Below are 15151 nucleotides of genomic sequence, written 5' to 3'. Positions count from 1 at the left end.
TGTACTCCTTACTGGAAGGGCGCCAACAACCAAAACCACAAACATTGGTCATGTTTAGAACTCATTGGTTTCATTTTGGCTAGAATTGAGGTTTATGCACTACAAACCTAAGTCAGAAAGGATACGAAGATTGGGAAAGAAATTAAGTACACTCCTTGGAATTTAAAATTGAATATTTATTATTTCGGAGTTTAGGCTACATAAAATTCACATCTCCTTTAAAAAACTAACTTGAAAGCCCAATACAGCAAAAGATTGCATCAGAACTAGCACGTACATTTAAGTCGCATCTGAACTAAAAAGTCATTCAAAATCATTTGGGTCCACCATACAGAAATTATAGCATATACTTTTCATAACACCTTGGACTTCATAGTACTCCCTAAAGGCTGTTTCACATACAATAAAGTTGCAAATATAGATTTGCCCTCAAGCATACACTTAATAGGAAACTGCTACTAACCAAGCCTTACATTTATCCTTTGCATTTAAGGATTTCTTGCATTTACCCTTTAATATTTCAGCAGTCCGGTTGAAATGTAAATCTTCTAAAGATGGTCACTGGAACTGATGGAAAACATAAAAAATGGAACATCCCAATCTTAACCTCATTTACTTGGAAGCAAGTCCAATTATTAGATTCAAAGAGGGACTGACTTCTAAGTTCTGCATTTAAAATCACAGCTTAATTTAAAAAAAACCAGTCAGAGCTTCCCAAGTCTTTTCATTTTCAAGTATCGACATAAATTTATAATTGCATACAACATGTGGGATATCTTATACATCCAAGAAGAAACACTGTAATCATAGTCTGTATTATAAAAATATCTACTATACATTAAATATTTAGCCACAGAATTTTAGAACACAATGAGAAATATGGAATCAAATGAACAAGGATAATAAACACTTCTCTCAGGTTATGAAAAGTTTAAAAGAAAATATTTTGTCCACCACTGAAGACAAGCCCATTGCATCATCTAAATAAAGGAGCGTTGTCTTATCAGTCCAGCATTTACTACACAAAGTTGTACCTTCCCACTAAATGGCAAAAAAATAGTTCACATCCCTTGGCCTGCATTCAAAGAAGTTAGGGCACGTTTCGTGACAGGACAATCTGAATTAATTTGGGAACACTGTTGCACAGCACTCAATTTTTGTGGATCAAGAGCTCTACTTTCTGATCCTCATCTACTCCAGTAACAAGGGACCCACAATTCAAACGCATATTACCTGACAAGATGAAATACATTTAAAGCACTTACAGTGTAACACAATCATTTCATTTTCTGAAATGAGATTGCTTTTATGGCTTATTTGCTGAAAACGAAATATTGCTGAACACAGAAACTTAACACAGCGGCAGGTTATGATAGCACCCAGCTATAGTTGTAAACTTATGGTGCATTGTGCGTTGCTCTGGCGCTAACAGCATGGCAAGAATCAGTTAATTAATTGACATAGAAAGTGAATAAAAATGTTCCTACTCCAGAGGACAAAACTTCCCTCTTTTCAAGAACTAACACATATGGAAGCTTTCACCTACCCAATTAAGAGTGTTATGATTCCACACTGATTGCACTGGCAGCAGCCAATGGAAATGTGGGATTTGCAGTTCAGGGAGGCGCATTGAGAATACTCAAGAGAGTTCTAGCACCTCCCCAAATTACAATCTTCACAGTTCCATAGGATGCAGCATCATAGTTCAAGAGGAATAATAATGCCAGGGTAGTGGAAAAGGGCACCTGAGAGTCAGAATTCTGTTGGTGTACTACACTGTGTAGTTCCTTTTATTTTTGTCAGGGGTGGCAAGGGCAACAGACAAAATCTGCCAGCTTTCAGCAGCCTGTTTCTCCAACTCCATGCCTGCAAGCTTTCTCCCTCCAGCTGCCACAGCATAACTGATGTTGTGTACCAACCCAATTCTGGGCCCCATCTACTGCTTGCCGAATTCTGTCACATCAAGAATTACTGATAAAATGTATCACTTTTATTGAATACATATAAATGGAAGGTTAATATGCACAAGGGTATATTGTTTGACTCATTTCAAAATGTGGGACAACCGCCTAGTTGTAAGAACATTACACAAATTCATCAACAAGACCACATTAAGCTATGCACGCAAGTACTAGAAAACCTGCACAGCTTCATGTTCCAGTGTGTTTCCTTTCTTTTCTACAATGACAATGTAGGGAAGCAAAGGTTTAGAGAGAGAAAGTACTCAACAGTCTTGAGGAATGGAGAAATTTTTCATAGGACATCTACATGCCTCGTGCTTTACAGAAAAAAAAACTGCTTTACAGACACATGTAAAGAATCCCTTTCAGTTCATCTTGCCAATATAATTTGGCTGACAAAATAACTGTAAGACTCAGATTTGTATTAATAACAATCCCAAAATTTCTCACCTTTAAAAAAAACACAAAGCAGTGACTTTGGTTTAAGAAACAAAACATGTTTCCATAATGTTAATAATGCTACTGCTTCGAAGTCATTTCTTTTTCATGATTTGTCTTGCACCTTGCCTTAACAGTGCTATTTATTGCTATCTTTTTCATTCCATGTAAGGTGGTGTTATTTTCAAGCCTTTCTTTTCATAAGCTCAACTGGTACCTGTTTGTAGTTTGCTTTTGTACTTAACAAATGTTCAGAGACAAAAACAAGTATAATGACCTTTGTTAAATAAAAAGTGCTTACAATTTGGTGTTATCTTGTGGAATATATTCATGCTCTATATAAAAAATATCCTTAAAACATTAATGGAGATGGGTTAAAATAATTGAAAAAGATAGGAGTGCACTTTAAAGGAAATTTTGCTTATAGAGGTTTCCAGTTAGAAGATATGAAATATCAAGTGGTGTCTTTAATTTAATTTTTAAAGAAATTTGATATTCCAATTTGTGGAGTGTAAACAGTCAAGAAAAATGGCAATTTAATAATCTATTGTATAGCACTGAAAGGATAAAAAGTGTTGCTAAAACTGATAAATTAACAGGATTAACACATTTACAAAACAGAAGTTGGAATGGATTCTTGAAGGAATGGATATGCTTTCTTGCACAATACAGTAAATATTTTATATGCCCTCCGTTATTTTAAAATATCCTCTGTTTGGGGCTATTTTATAATATTTGAATAAAACAATTGAAGTACTGATACAGAAAGACTAGATGGTCTTCCAAAGCAATAGCTCTAGAAAAGATTTTAGAAGCTTGATGAAGTCAAAACCTTACATTGAGTGACAACACTATTTCATAACCTTTAACATCCACGGGCAAGGAACAACATAAGACAACATAGATTAATTTAAAAGCATTTTCATTGTATATTCCATAAATACTTGGTATGCTTCAGCCTTTGATGCCAAGTCCTTGGTAGTTAAAAAACACAGTCTAAAAGAGGAGGAGTGCGTGCCTTTCAGTGTCACTTGGTTGTCTTCATTCTCAGGTCCCTGAGTTGTTTCTTTTGAGCTCCTTCAGCAGTTTGGGACGGTGTTGGCACCAGGTCGGGAAAGTTACAAGTGATTAGGTACAGTCCTCAAAGCTTCGTCCCGAGAGCGGTTAACGCATACATTCTGAAAAGAACATGAAGAAAACATGTCAGACATCGTCAGGGCTTTCAGTTTCAATGACATAGTTTTGTCTTATTTGTGAAGCTTCCCTTTAATCATGGCCACTAGACTGTGCTGACTTACCCGAGAGTATGTCTCACTCACTTCAGTGAGACTTACTTCCAAGTCAAAATGTTAAAGCTTGGACTGCTATAAGGCAGTATTTCATGCTAACTACATCCAGACACTGATGGTTCGATATAGCATTACTTTGTTACAAGTTCTTTCATCGCAGAATAAACTTTTCAATACAGACAGGACTTTAGTTGCACTGCACCATGTAGTCCACAGCAGTTTAACTGGACAATCAATGAGACCACAACCTGCTGGATTTGCATCTACTTGGCTTCAACCCCAAATCCCACATCTGTGTTAGGTTAGCTCAAAGATAGCAGCTTATTTTTCGGCATCCATTAGAAACTATCACCATGGGCCATGGCCAACATAGGAAGTTCTGTAAACAACCAAAAGGGAGCACATCTTCACCTTCAGCATTAATGTCCATGCACACAAGGACAAGAGAAAAAGATTCACAGGTTTGAGCCCAAAAAAATGCCTATACACCTCAAATAATCCAAGAGAAAAGTGTTGGAGAAAAGTGGACAAAGTTTCCATCAGGTGAAATATATTTGGATTCTAAGATGTGTACATTATCTGGTTTTTATTCTGGCAATATCAGACTACAACCTGCTGAATGCTGCAGTTTGCAGCCATTAGTTAAGTAGTAGTAATGAAACACATGCTGCTTAATGCCTGTCCCTGAAAGAAAGCCAACCTTCTGTCTGTCAGTAAGAACTATTATAAACAGGGCAGATTGTTTTTGAAAATATTCAGACAAAACTACATTAAAATTATGGTGGAACTTAAGTGGAATTAAAGCAGTTTGCTAAAGCCAAGAACTAGCAGTAATGACTTCTGACAGACAGCCACGTGTGTGCCTGATGCCGCAAAAACCCAATTTGCTATTTGTTTTCTTTAAGAACACACAGAGGAGAAGGAGTAAGTTCGGCCTTCAGCTGATAAAAGTTTATAGGATGCAGCTATTTTCCCTCCACATTTTCTCTTTGACTCAGGACTCTCAAGTGTAAAGGACTCACATGTCAAATCCCTCACAATTCAAAAAAAAGTAGAATGAATAAAAGCACACAAATTGAAGTTTAATCCATAGAATCATAGAGTTGGAAGAGACCTCATGGGCCATCCAGTCCATCCCCCTGCCAAGAAGAAGGAAATGGCATTCAAAGCAACCCTGACAGATGGCCATCCAGCCTCTGCTTAAAAGTGTCCAAAGGAGCCTCCACCACACTCCGGGGCAAAGAGTTCCATTACGGAATAGCTCTCTCAGTTAGAAAGTTCTTCCTAATGTTCAGGTGGAATCTCCTTTCCTATAGTTTGAATCCATTGTTCTGCGTCCTAGTCACCAGGGCAGCAGAAAACAAGCTTGCTCCTTCCTCCCTATGACTCCCCCTCCCCCCCCCCAAGATAAGACAGTTACTGCTGATGATATGAAAGGAAAACCAAGTAATTAAGTCCTCTTGAAGATTCAGACTCACAGTGGAGGCATCCTCTTGGATTTACCCACAAAGGTGGAATCCAAGGTTTTGGTAATGGTGGCTAGACTTTAACAGCAAAGCCTAGAAACTGTCAGTTTCTAAAGATGTGATATCCAGCCACACTGAGATGCATCTTTATCATTTGTACTGGTTGGACAACTGTAAAATATGTCACACAGGGTTTCCTTTGAAAACCATTTTAAAAAATCAGCAAGTCCAGAATGGTGCAGACGTATGGCTGATTCAGTTACAGGGAACATGCAGCTAATAGTCTGCTTCTGGACATAATTCCAAGTTTGGGTTATGACCCATCAAGCCTTCCATGATTCAGAATATTTAAAACTTCATATTAATAATACAGACCTATGTGGAGTTTAAGGTCCTAGTTTTACTACCACTGTAATCCCACTTAGTGGGGATGACAGCGAAAACATTCCCAGTGGTCACTCCTATGCTCTTGAAATCCTTGCCCAGAGATCCTTCTGTTGGCAGGCAAAGATCTTTGACATTTTAAAAGAGGCTTCAAAATGTTATTATGGCTTGTACTGAAAACATTTTAACTGATTGGGCGCTGCTTCTTTCTACAGCACTGCCGCCTTTTAATTTTTTTGTAATTTCTTTGTTTTTAAAAAAAGCTACAAAAAGCTTCTGTTTTAGTCATAGTGTGTCCAGTTCTGGACACCACAATTCAAGAAATATATTGACAAGCTAGAACATGGGTAACAAGGGTAACTAAAATGTTAAAAGGTCTAGAAGCCAAGTTATCTGAGGCGTGTCTTGGGAAACTGAGTATGTTTAGCCTAGAGAAGACAGAGTTCAGAGAGGACATGATAGCCATGTTCACGTATATAAAAAAGATGTGCTAATGAAAATGGAACAAGTTTGCTTTCTGCTGCTCCAAATACTAAGGCATGGAGCAATGATTCAAACTACAGGAACAGAGACTCCACCCAAACATTAGGAAGAACTTCTTGATGTTAAGAGATGTTTTATGGTGGTGGATAATTGAATGTTTTGCCTTACATGTTGGAAACCACCCTGAGTTCTTTTGGGGAGATAGGGCAGTATACAAATAAAGTTTGTTGTTGTTGCTATTATTATTATTATTATTATTATTATTATTATCCTGCCTCAGAGTGTAGTAGAATCTCATTCAATGAAGATTTATAAACAGAGGCTGGATAGCCATCTTTTAGGAGTACTTTGATTGTTTATTCCTGTATGGCAGAACAGGGCTGGACTGGATGGCCCTTGTAGTATCTCCAAACTCTAAGATGCTATGATTCCATACAATAAATAAATAAGGAGATGGTCGATTCAAGAAACACTACAGAATCACTTGGACAGGAACCATTTGCCACCTGATCTTGTAATCTGTATGACAAGCAAGTGGGTGAGTCATGCCCACATTCACTTGTTCATTATGGCCCTGAACTTTGGAAGTCCCCAAACAGACTCAGAAGCAGAGTGGGCAGATCAAAAGACAACCTGGCAAAATGGCACTACCTAGAAGAATCCTCCACCTTGTGCAACTGTGGAGCTGAACAAACAACTCAAAACAAAAATTAATGTACAATACATAGAAGAAACATGTGGCAAAGAGAAGTAAGCCAGAGAGTCTTGGCAAATGCTTTCCTATATCCAACTAAATTCCGCTTTAGTCACTCAGACACCTCTAGCAACATCACAGGTAAGTCAATGGTGCCAGTAATTGTTTGTCTACCACAGCCTCTTCCAATTGCTAAATTAATTACATTTTACCTTTTCATCCCCTGAGACTCTGCTCCAATGGGTTTTGTACGAATATGGATTTTACCAAACCTGCCTTCTAAAAGTATCCCCTTATGTCACCTTGAAGAACTGCAAAATGACTCCAAACCCAAAAATCACACACATCTGGTTTACTAGACTGCTGTCAGCAAAATCTAAGTGAAATAAAGTATCTCTCACGGGTAGCCACAGCTGGCCCTGAACAACTATATGGAATTCTCAATTATTAATTAGTTGGTTAATAGATTAACTTTGTGTGCTAGTAAAATCCAGAGCAAGAGCCATACTTTGTTTTCACACACAGTATGCATGTGTTATGGCAGGTATTCTCTATGATGACAGAAAATGTCTACTGAGATGTTGTTTAAAAGTATCTTAAAATTGTCCTGAGCTTTTGTAACTGTCTTTTTTAAAGCTGCTTGATTTATCACAAGCATCTCCTCAGTTGGTCAAGTTCTTAAAAATTGATCAGTCAGATCCATCAAATGTGACAAAACCACAAAAACTATTTCACACCAAGGTAGGAGTCAAGCACATCACGACCTGCAAAAATATCAGTGTTAAACAGTTTGCTAGTTTTCTTATTTACTTCATTCATGCACTTGTTAGCTAGGCTAACTAGAAATTACATTATGCTCTTCTATTTAAAACAATCCAATCACTAAAGAAAAAAAGCCCCACTAAATTAGCAAGAACTTGCAGTTTTAGCCTCCAAAACAGAATTCAAACAAATGACCTTTAAAAGAATATAAAACATCAGCATTAAAATTAGCAATATTCAATTAAGTGACATCATAAGAGCAAGTAATTAAATGGTCCAACCAATTAAATTGAATTTGGCAGAATGGGACAACCAGTTAACAGCCCAATAGGAACTGAGTGTGTATTGATTTCCAAATGCCATGTAAGACACAGAAACTGATATTATTAAGAGTCGATTCCAAAGTGATTGGAATGATTGAAATCAATTCAATGTAAAATGTTGAAAACAGCACCAAATGTTTCATTGCTGATCAGGAAACGGGATTCACTGGTGAGCAGGGACAGTTACAAGGGCTTCCTCAGGATCTCTTGAAATGTCTACATTCTGCGTATGAATAAAAATACAGAGGAGAATGTTTATCATACAACACTGTCAGCCAGCTTCCCTTGTAAGCACTTAGCTAAATTGGTGAAATCAACAAATATTTGGCACATATTTAAAAAGTCAAAGATAGTTGCATCTTTTAAAAACATACTAACAAATACAGCTAGCAGTACTATGTGTGTTTATGCAGATAGGATTCATTATGTTCAGTGGGATTTGCTCCCAACTTTATAAAGGAGACCCTGTGTGTACAGTGGCTTGTGTAATTATTCTGACAAAACATACAGTAGAGTCTCACTTATCCAACACTCGCTTATACAACGTTCTGGAATATCCAACGCATTTTTGTAGTCAATGTTTTCAATACATCAGGATATTTGGGTGCTAAATTTGTAAATACAGTAATTACTACATAGCATTACTGTGTATTGAACTACTTTTTCTGTAAAATTTGTTGTATAACATGATATTTTGGTGCTTAATTTGTAAAATAATAACCTCATTTGATGTTTAATAGGCTTTTTTAAAATCTCTCCTTATTATCCAACATATTCACTTATCCAACTTTCTGCCGGCCCGTTTACGTTGGATAAGCGAGACTCTACTGTAGTTAAACCTACTACTAAGAACTTTACAGCATTCAGTACTTGCCAACTTTCAATTTCCTCTGTCATTAGGAATTTATACAAATCCACCCAAGTTTAGATTTATTAAAGTTTCATCCTCCGAAATCAGGCCAAAGAAACATGGAAAATAGTAACCATGAATGGATAGAACCCAGCTGGGTTTAACAATCAAATAACCTAAAACATTGGAAAAGCCTCCAAAATCTGGTAATAAGTATGTGAGGCCCCCAGATTTCACTTTGTTGTTCACTACGTAGGATCATTTTGACACATAGCTGCTATGATCAAAAAGACAACCCTAAGTTCTTAGAAGCCTCTCTCTGGATTTGCTCAGTAAAAGTAGAAGTACAATTAAGTTCAAATCATAAGGCACAGCTTTACTGTTACAGAATAAACAGCATATTGACTACCATAAACGTGACCAGTTAGGGTTAGGGTTAGGGTTGACACCCTGAGAGTGACACCAGGCCATGCCAATTGGCCTCATCAGCCACTGTGCCCACCGGACAACATCCATTCCTGACTCTCAAAATATATTTTCTTATTGTTCAGTTGTACATTTTTACCCTTGCAATTTCAACTTACTAGGCATTCAAAAGCTAGATCACAATAAATAATATGATATGCCACAATATTCTCAAACTTACACATGGACTTGCAGACTTGTATATCTTATAGAAGAATGTCCCCAAACTGCAATTGATTTATAAAGGCTCCTTAATTTTTGTATTATATTCACAGTGTTTAAAAAAGCAAATTAATAGCTACATGGCAACCAAATGGCAGATAATGTCTTGCTTTCATCAAGGCTAAGGATATCGCAACGCTGTTATAGTTGTTATAGAAACACAGCAGTCAGATTCAACAGAGCAACTTATCATACTGTTTAGTTAGCTAAACATTCTAGAGACAGCACAAAAACAACAGTACTCCAAACTGTGACAGCTTTCAGAGTGTTCACAAAACAGCTTATTATCAACTCTTCATCGGTGTTAAATACAACAGCACCCAAAGAGACACATGCAAATCATCATAGCTGTGGGAAACGAAAGTTTTTCGTTTACAAGGAGGCTCAAAAATAACACAACTGGAAGCAATGTGTTGCTCCTCACAATCTGTTCCTCTCCTCTAAAGATTCCCCAATCAGTTGCCAAATCCACTCACACAAGGCACGCCATATCACCAGTGTCATAAACTCACAAAAATAAAAGAGAGAAGAGATTCTAAGAAAGACAAATACTGAAGGCAAATGGATGCCACGCTATCGTAAAATTAAGTAGCTTCATTTTGCAAAATATCCTTCTCTGGTTCTCAAAATCCAATAATAAGCTATGCCTCCAACTGACTATTGTAAGGTTTGTCCCAGGCATTCCAATCAATGATGCTACATCGTCATGCATTTAGTAGTGTTTATCAAAACACTTATAAATTTACTATTGATTCTGTACCTTGTTAATTAATATAATCTTTGAATATATTGCATACAAGTGTTTGATTTTTGTCTTAAAAATGCCGTTTTAAGTAGCCATGGATTAAGTGATGTCAAAGCACAAGTGAGAAAAGTTCAGAGCACAGTATTTTTGCTGTTGATAGGAGAGGGGGAAAATGTTTCATTTTCCTATTATTTACAGAATTTATGCCTTTTAAAAAAATCCCACTGAATTCAGTATAATGCGACACTTATTACAGGGATTTGCTACTGATATAAACTTTAATCCTGAGTTCTTCAACCACAAACATTTGTCAGCATCAAGACAAAGGAAATAATATGCGGTATAAAGAGGGTTTTTTACCACTTGCCCTCTTCTCACTGTATGTCCAGATCTATAACTACATGCATATGCATGTATACGGAGCTATTCTCAGCCAAATAATGATGGTATTTTAACTACTAAATGGGCGGTACATGTGCAATATAATACTGAAATGGACAGGCCATGTAGACCCCTTCTTATAAAGTGAGCAACTAGTGTTAACTATGGCTCACACTAACTTTAAGGACACCGCAGAAATAAAGCATGAGCTTCGGCTACAAAGAACAGACAGAGAGTAAATTCAAAGTGAAACAGAACAAAAAAATAATCAACCGTCAAAGCTCCTGCTCTCACAATCCCATCAATATCATTTGAGGATTTGGCAGTTCATGTCTGAAGTGAATTTAAAAGTAATGAGAAGATCTAGTGTGGGAAGACTGCCTACAAAGTCCATGAAATGTCCCTGCAAAAAAGGGAAAAATTAAAATACCTGTAGGGAAATGTTAGAAAATATGATTATGTGAATAGGGATAAAGAACAATGTGAAACCATTTCTTCTTTTTATTAAAAATGCAGAATGCATTATTTTGAATGTTCACACATAAAAGCAAATACAAACGCATACAGAGGGCAAGATAGTATGCCCGCCCTCTTTGTCACTTGCCTGACAAGGAAAGTGAGAAATCCGAAGAGTCTGTATGTGAAGGTCATCCAAATCGCCACGAGGATCCTGTCATAGCAGCTCTTCACCACAATGAGGAAAGGGGTGGGGCAAGGCTCCTCCCTATGTTGATCTGAACCACTAAACAATGCCTGAACAAGACTTTTGTTATTTCTGAATTCTCACTCTAATAAGAGGCAAACTAAACCCTGTACAGAGTAACTTAAAACGTTTGTCTAGTGTCCTATTTTTCCTAAAGAAATGAGGGAAGCAGTGGGAGGGAGGTGAGTGCTGCTCCCTCCTTTTTAGAATTCCAAGTTTACCTTTGCAATAGTAAAACTATCCTACCTGTGGTTTGTCTCTGTGCGTATTGACAGCTTCAACATTCAGAAATATGGATTCCACCTTGCAACCTGTAGACAAATATCAATGTTTAGATGTTTTGCTACTTTATGTCAACAAGGACAACCAGAATAAAAGCAAAAGATCTCCTTCTCCAATCACTATTGTTCAAAATGTTAATTCCTCATCACAAACTGGGATACACTGGTAGACCCCAATTAATGCACTCCAGTGAAACAAAGCTCTGTGTGTGAACTGTTCCCCTGTAATATTACTGATAGTTAATGTAAGAATATTCTTCCCATGACCATCAGGAAATGCTATGAAAGCCTAGTCAAAATACAGGTTGAGTATCCCTTATCCAAAATGCTTGGGATGAGAAGACTTTTGTATTTTTATTTCCAATATCAATGCCTATACTTGCATATGCCCCTAATAAGATATCTTGCAGATGGGACCCAACTCTAAACATGAAATTCATTTATGTTTCATATACATTTTATATACATAGTCTGGAGATAATTTTATTCAATATTTCTAAAAATTTTATGCATGAAGCAGTTTCACCAGAAAGTATAGGTGTCCCTTTCTGAACCATCTATCTGGACAATTTTGGATTTTGGAGAATTGTGGAATTCCAGATCAGGGATGCTCAACCTCTACAACCCTTTCAAGGGTAATTCTAACCTTTATCATTGGAAGGATATGTATTGCAGTGATTCCCATGCCAGAAAGGTGTGCCCACAATATTGCTTCATAGACAACCTCTGGAATTAATGGTCTTGCTTTCAGTACTGCAGCACTGCAAGTGTCTTTTAATACTGTATTAAAAAGACTGTCTCTTTCAGTCCAAGGGACAACACCCAGTAGAGTTGAATGACTGTCTCTGGTAGTTTGGGTAAAATAATCTTACTGCAAAGTTGAAAGGCTTAGTATGATCCTATAAAATGTATACATAACACGATTATCTTTCTAGACCAGTGGTTCTCAACCTGTGGGTCCCCAGATGTTTTGGCCTTCAACTCCCAGAAATCCTAACAGCTGGTAAACTGGCTGGGATTTCTGGGAGTTGTTGGACAAAACACCTGGGCACCTACATGTTGAGAACCACTCGTCTAGACCATTAATCCTTGATTGCCTGGAAACAAGACTGCATATTTTCCTGTTAGATGGGTCACCCTGTTCCTTAATTCTGTTAAGTGTGTGATTACCTTGAACCCCAACACTGAACTGACACCAATAATGCTCTCATTAAAAAAAAAAACTAGAAAGGTTCCTACTTTCTATGATCTATAATGGATTTTGGACACTAGATGTCGCTAGAGTTCTGTCTTCATCCTCTTATTTGTTGTTGCATGACTTCAATTGATGTCTGAGTTAAGTCGATCATGAGGTGGACCTATCTTGGGGTTTTCTTGGTCAGATTTGTGCCTCCCTCTGAGGCTGAAAGAGTGTGACATGCCCAAGGTCACCCAATGGGTTTCCATGGCTGAGCAGAAATTCAAGCCCTGGTCTCCAGAGTCAGCATCTGGGACTTATTAAATAATGGTCATTCTGTTTTATTTTAAAATCCATTTTTGTTTAATAAAAACTCCAAATTTTCAGTATCCATGATATTCTGGAACAGACAAAACAAGAACTTTTTTTCTGAATCAGTCTACATTCAAAATTCAAACATTTGTCACACAAAACCCGTTATTCAGGGAGAAGGAAGACAGGGAAGTAGCTATGCTGGTGGGGCTGCACTGTGCAAAGGGCAAGTTGGGGAACTTTGGGTCACTGCATATTGGAAAATACTTCCAACCTATAAGGACAGCTACAAAATTGAATTAGGATTGCATGTGCCAGATCATAATACATGAATAGGATGCAATCATAAAGACACATAATGTTTGTCATAATCATTGTAGCTGATGCAATATAAATACCCTTATAGAAAAAATATTGAAAAACTTACCATAAGCCACTGGGGTTAATTTTAAGACAGTATGCAGTGGGCACTTGAGATAAGGCAATTTTTCTAAAATGGAAAACATATACATAAAAATTGATAGTAAATAATAGAAACAACTATTTCCTTAAGCATCACCACATAAAAATAGTTAAAGGAATAAATTTTGCTAGGTAATTTTAAATTACTGTATGTATGTAATTGAAATAAATAAATAAATAAATTTCTGAAGTGACCCACATCATGCTTTTAAAAGAACAGTATAAGAGCAATACCTCAACAGCAGAGATCCAGTGAAAATACTAGACTCAATATAAAAATATGAAAAATAAAAAGTCTACACAAATAAAAACTTGGGTTGCTGTGAGTTTTCCGGGTTGTATGGCCATGCTCCAGAAGTATTCTGAACATGGCCATACAGCCCAGAAAACTCACCGCAATCCAGTGATTTCAGCTGTGAAAGCCTTTGACAACACAAAATAAAAGCTTGTTCACCAGGCACAAATATATAGGAAGATAAATTCTTAGAAAGAATTTTTATCGGATATCATCTGCAAAAGCAGATCTCATTCCAGTTAAATCCGGTTAACTTTAACCTTCCCAACATTTATGGTAACTCACTGGTAACTCTGCGGCTTGAGTTGATGGGAACTGTAGACCCACAACATATGGATGATCACAACTGTCCTCCATGAATTTTAGAACTTGGAAAGTTCTTTTTGTTAGTACACCTCCAAGAATCAATCACTCAAAAAAAGTTACTCTTTCAAAGTCTGCCTGAGTTACATAACAGCTTTCCCTGGACCATGCGATACTAATTTTGAATGGGCTGTGAAAAGTACACATTTAAAGGGACCCTATACTCTGAGAATATACTGCTCTCGTGAGACAAGATAGCAAGTGGAAGAATTCACATGGAAATGTCTACTGATAGACAAAAGTGGAAAATCTCCATGATATGATCATACTGTATTTATGGCACCTACCTGCAGGCTTGTCCAGAAAGTAAGCAAGCAGACAGCGCATAACAGCTTGGTGACAGATTACAAGAACATTTTCCTGCCTTTCCAATTCCATAATTACTGGCTCCAATCTCTGAACAAGATCTTCATAGGACTGGAAATAGAAGGAGGGGGAGGGGGAATTAGAAATATATATAAATCATTTGAACTCTATTGAATCAGCCAGAGCAAGACATATATGCAGTTTCACTAGCACCAGAGGCAGTACATCAGCATGGTCCTAAATGTATTATGGACATAGGAGGAAGAATGGGATACACACACACTTTGGGTAGTACAGTGTTCGCTCACTTATTGCTGGGGTTGGGTTCAAGGACCACCCGCAATAAGTGAAAATCCGTGAAGTAGGGACACTATATTTATTTTAATATTTATACATTATTTTAGTAGTTATACACTATTTTAAGTCTTTATCAACCAATCCTGTGTTGATAAATCACCTCCTTCTCCTCCCGTTGCATATGTTCTGTATCTCAAAAACTAGAGCTGATAGGGGGAAACTGGTGCCATTTTTGGAATAAGCAGGTCAGAGATACCCAGAAATGGGTTTAACATTTAAGGCACTAAAATGTGAGTTGACCAGTGTAACCTGACAAATTGCATGCCTACTCTTTGTGGGCTCATTTAAGAATTAAGAAGTTGGCCATGTTTTTTATGTTTTAGGGAACATGTAATGCTTCTGTACAAATTAATCTCTCAAGAAGCAATTTTATCTAATCGGAAGCTCTGAACTCCGTCACATTTGGGGAAGCAGAACTAATCCCTCCTGCTA

At 37.2% G+C, this 15151-nt stretch overlaps 1 protein-coding gene across 3 annotated transcripts in view; it reads right to left on the bottom strand.

Annotated features, from left to right (window-relative positions):
• Window positions 1-155: 155 nt before the first annotated feature.
• The window catches only part of pfkfb4 (6-phosphofructo-2-kinase/fructose-2,6-biphosphatase 4), an 81860-nt gene continuing 66864 nt past the window's right edge, over window positions 156-15151 (bottom strand). For 2 of the 3 annotated variants that reach the window (XM_062970019.1, XM_003217693.4), the window contains exons 11-15: window positions 14344-14473; window positions 13364-13426; window positions 11413-11477; window positions 7932-8023; window positions 156-3577 (exon numbers count right to left, since the gene is read on the bottom strand). In XM_062970019.1, the coding sequence (XP_062826089.1) occupies window positions 7964-8023; window positions 11413-11477; window positions 13364-13426; window positions 14344-14473 (318 nt within the window). In that variant the 3' untranslated portion in view covers window positions 156-3577; window positions 7932-7963. The remainder of the gene's footprint in view (window positions 3578-7931; window positions 8024-11412; window positions 11478-13363; window positions 13427-14343; window positions 14474-15151) is intronic. The other variant, XM_008105165.3, reaches the window with a different exon arrangement.

The sequence above is a fragment of the Anolis carolinensis genome, chromosome 2 (assembly GCF_035594765.1).
Source record: "Anolis carolinensis isolate JA03-04 chromosome 2, rAnoCar3.1.pri, whole genome shotgun sequence".
In the NCBI taxonomy this organism is placed as follows: Eukaryota; Metazoa; Chordata; class Lepidosauria; order Squamata; family Dactyloidae; genus Anolis; species Anolis carolinensis.
This window is presented reverse-complemented; position numbering and strand designations above follow the sequence as displayed.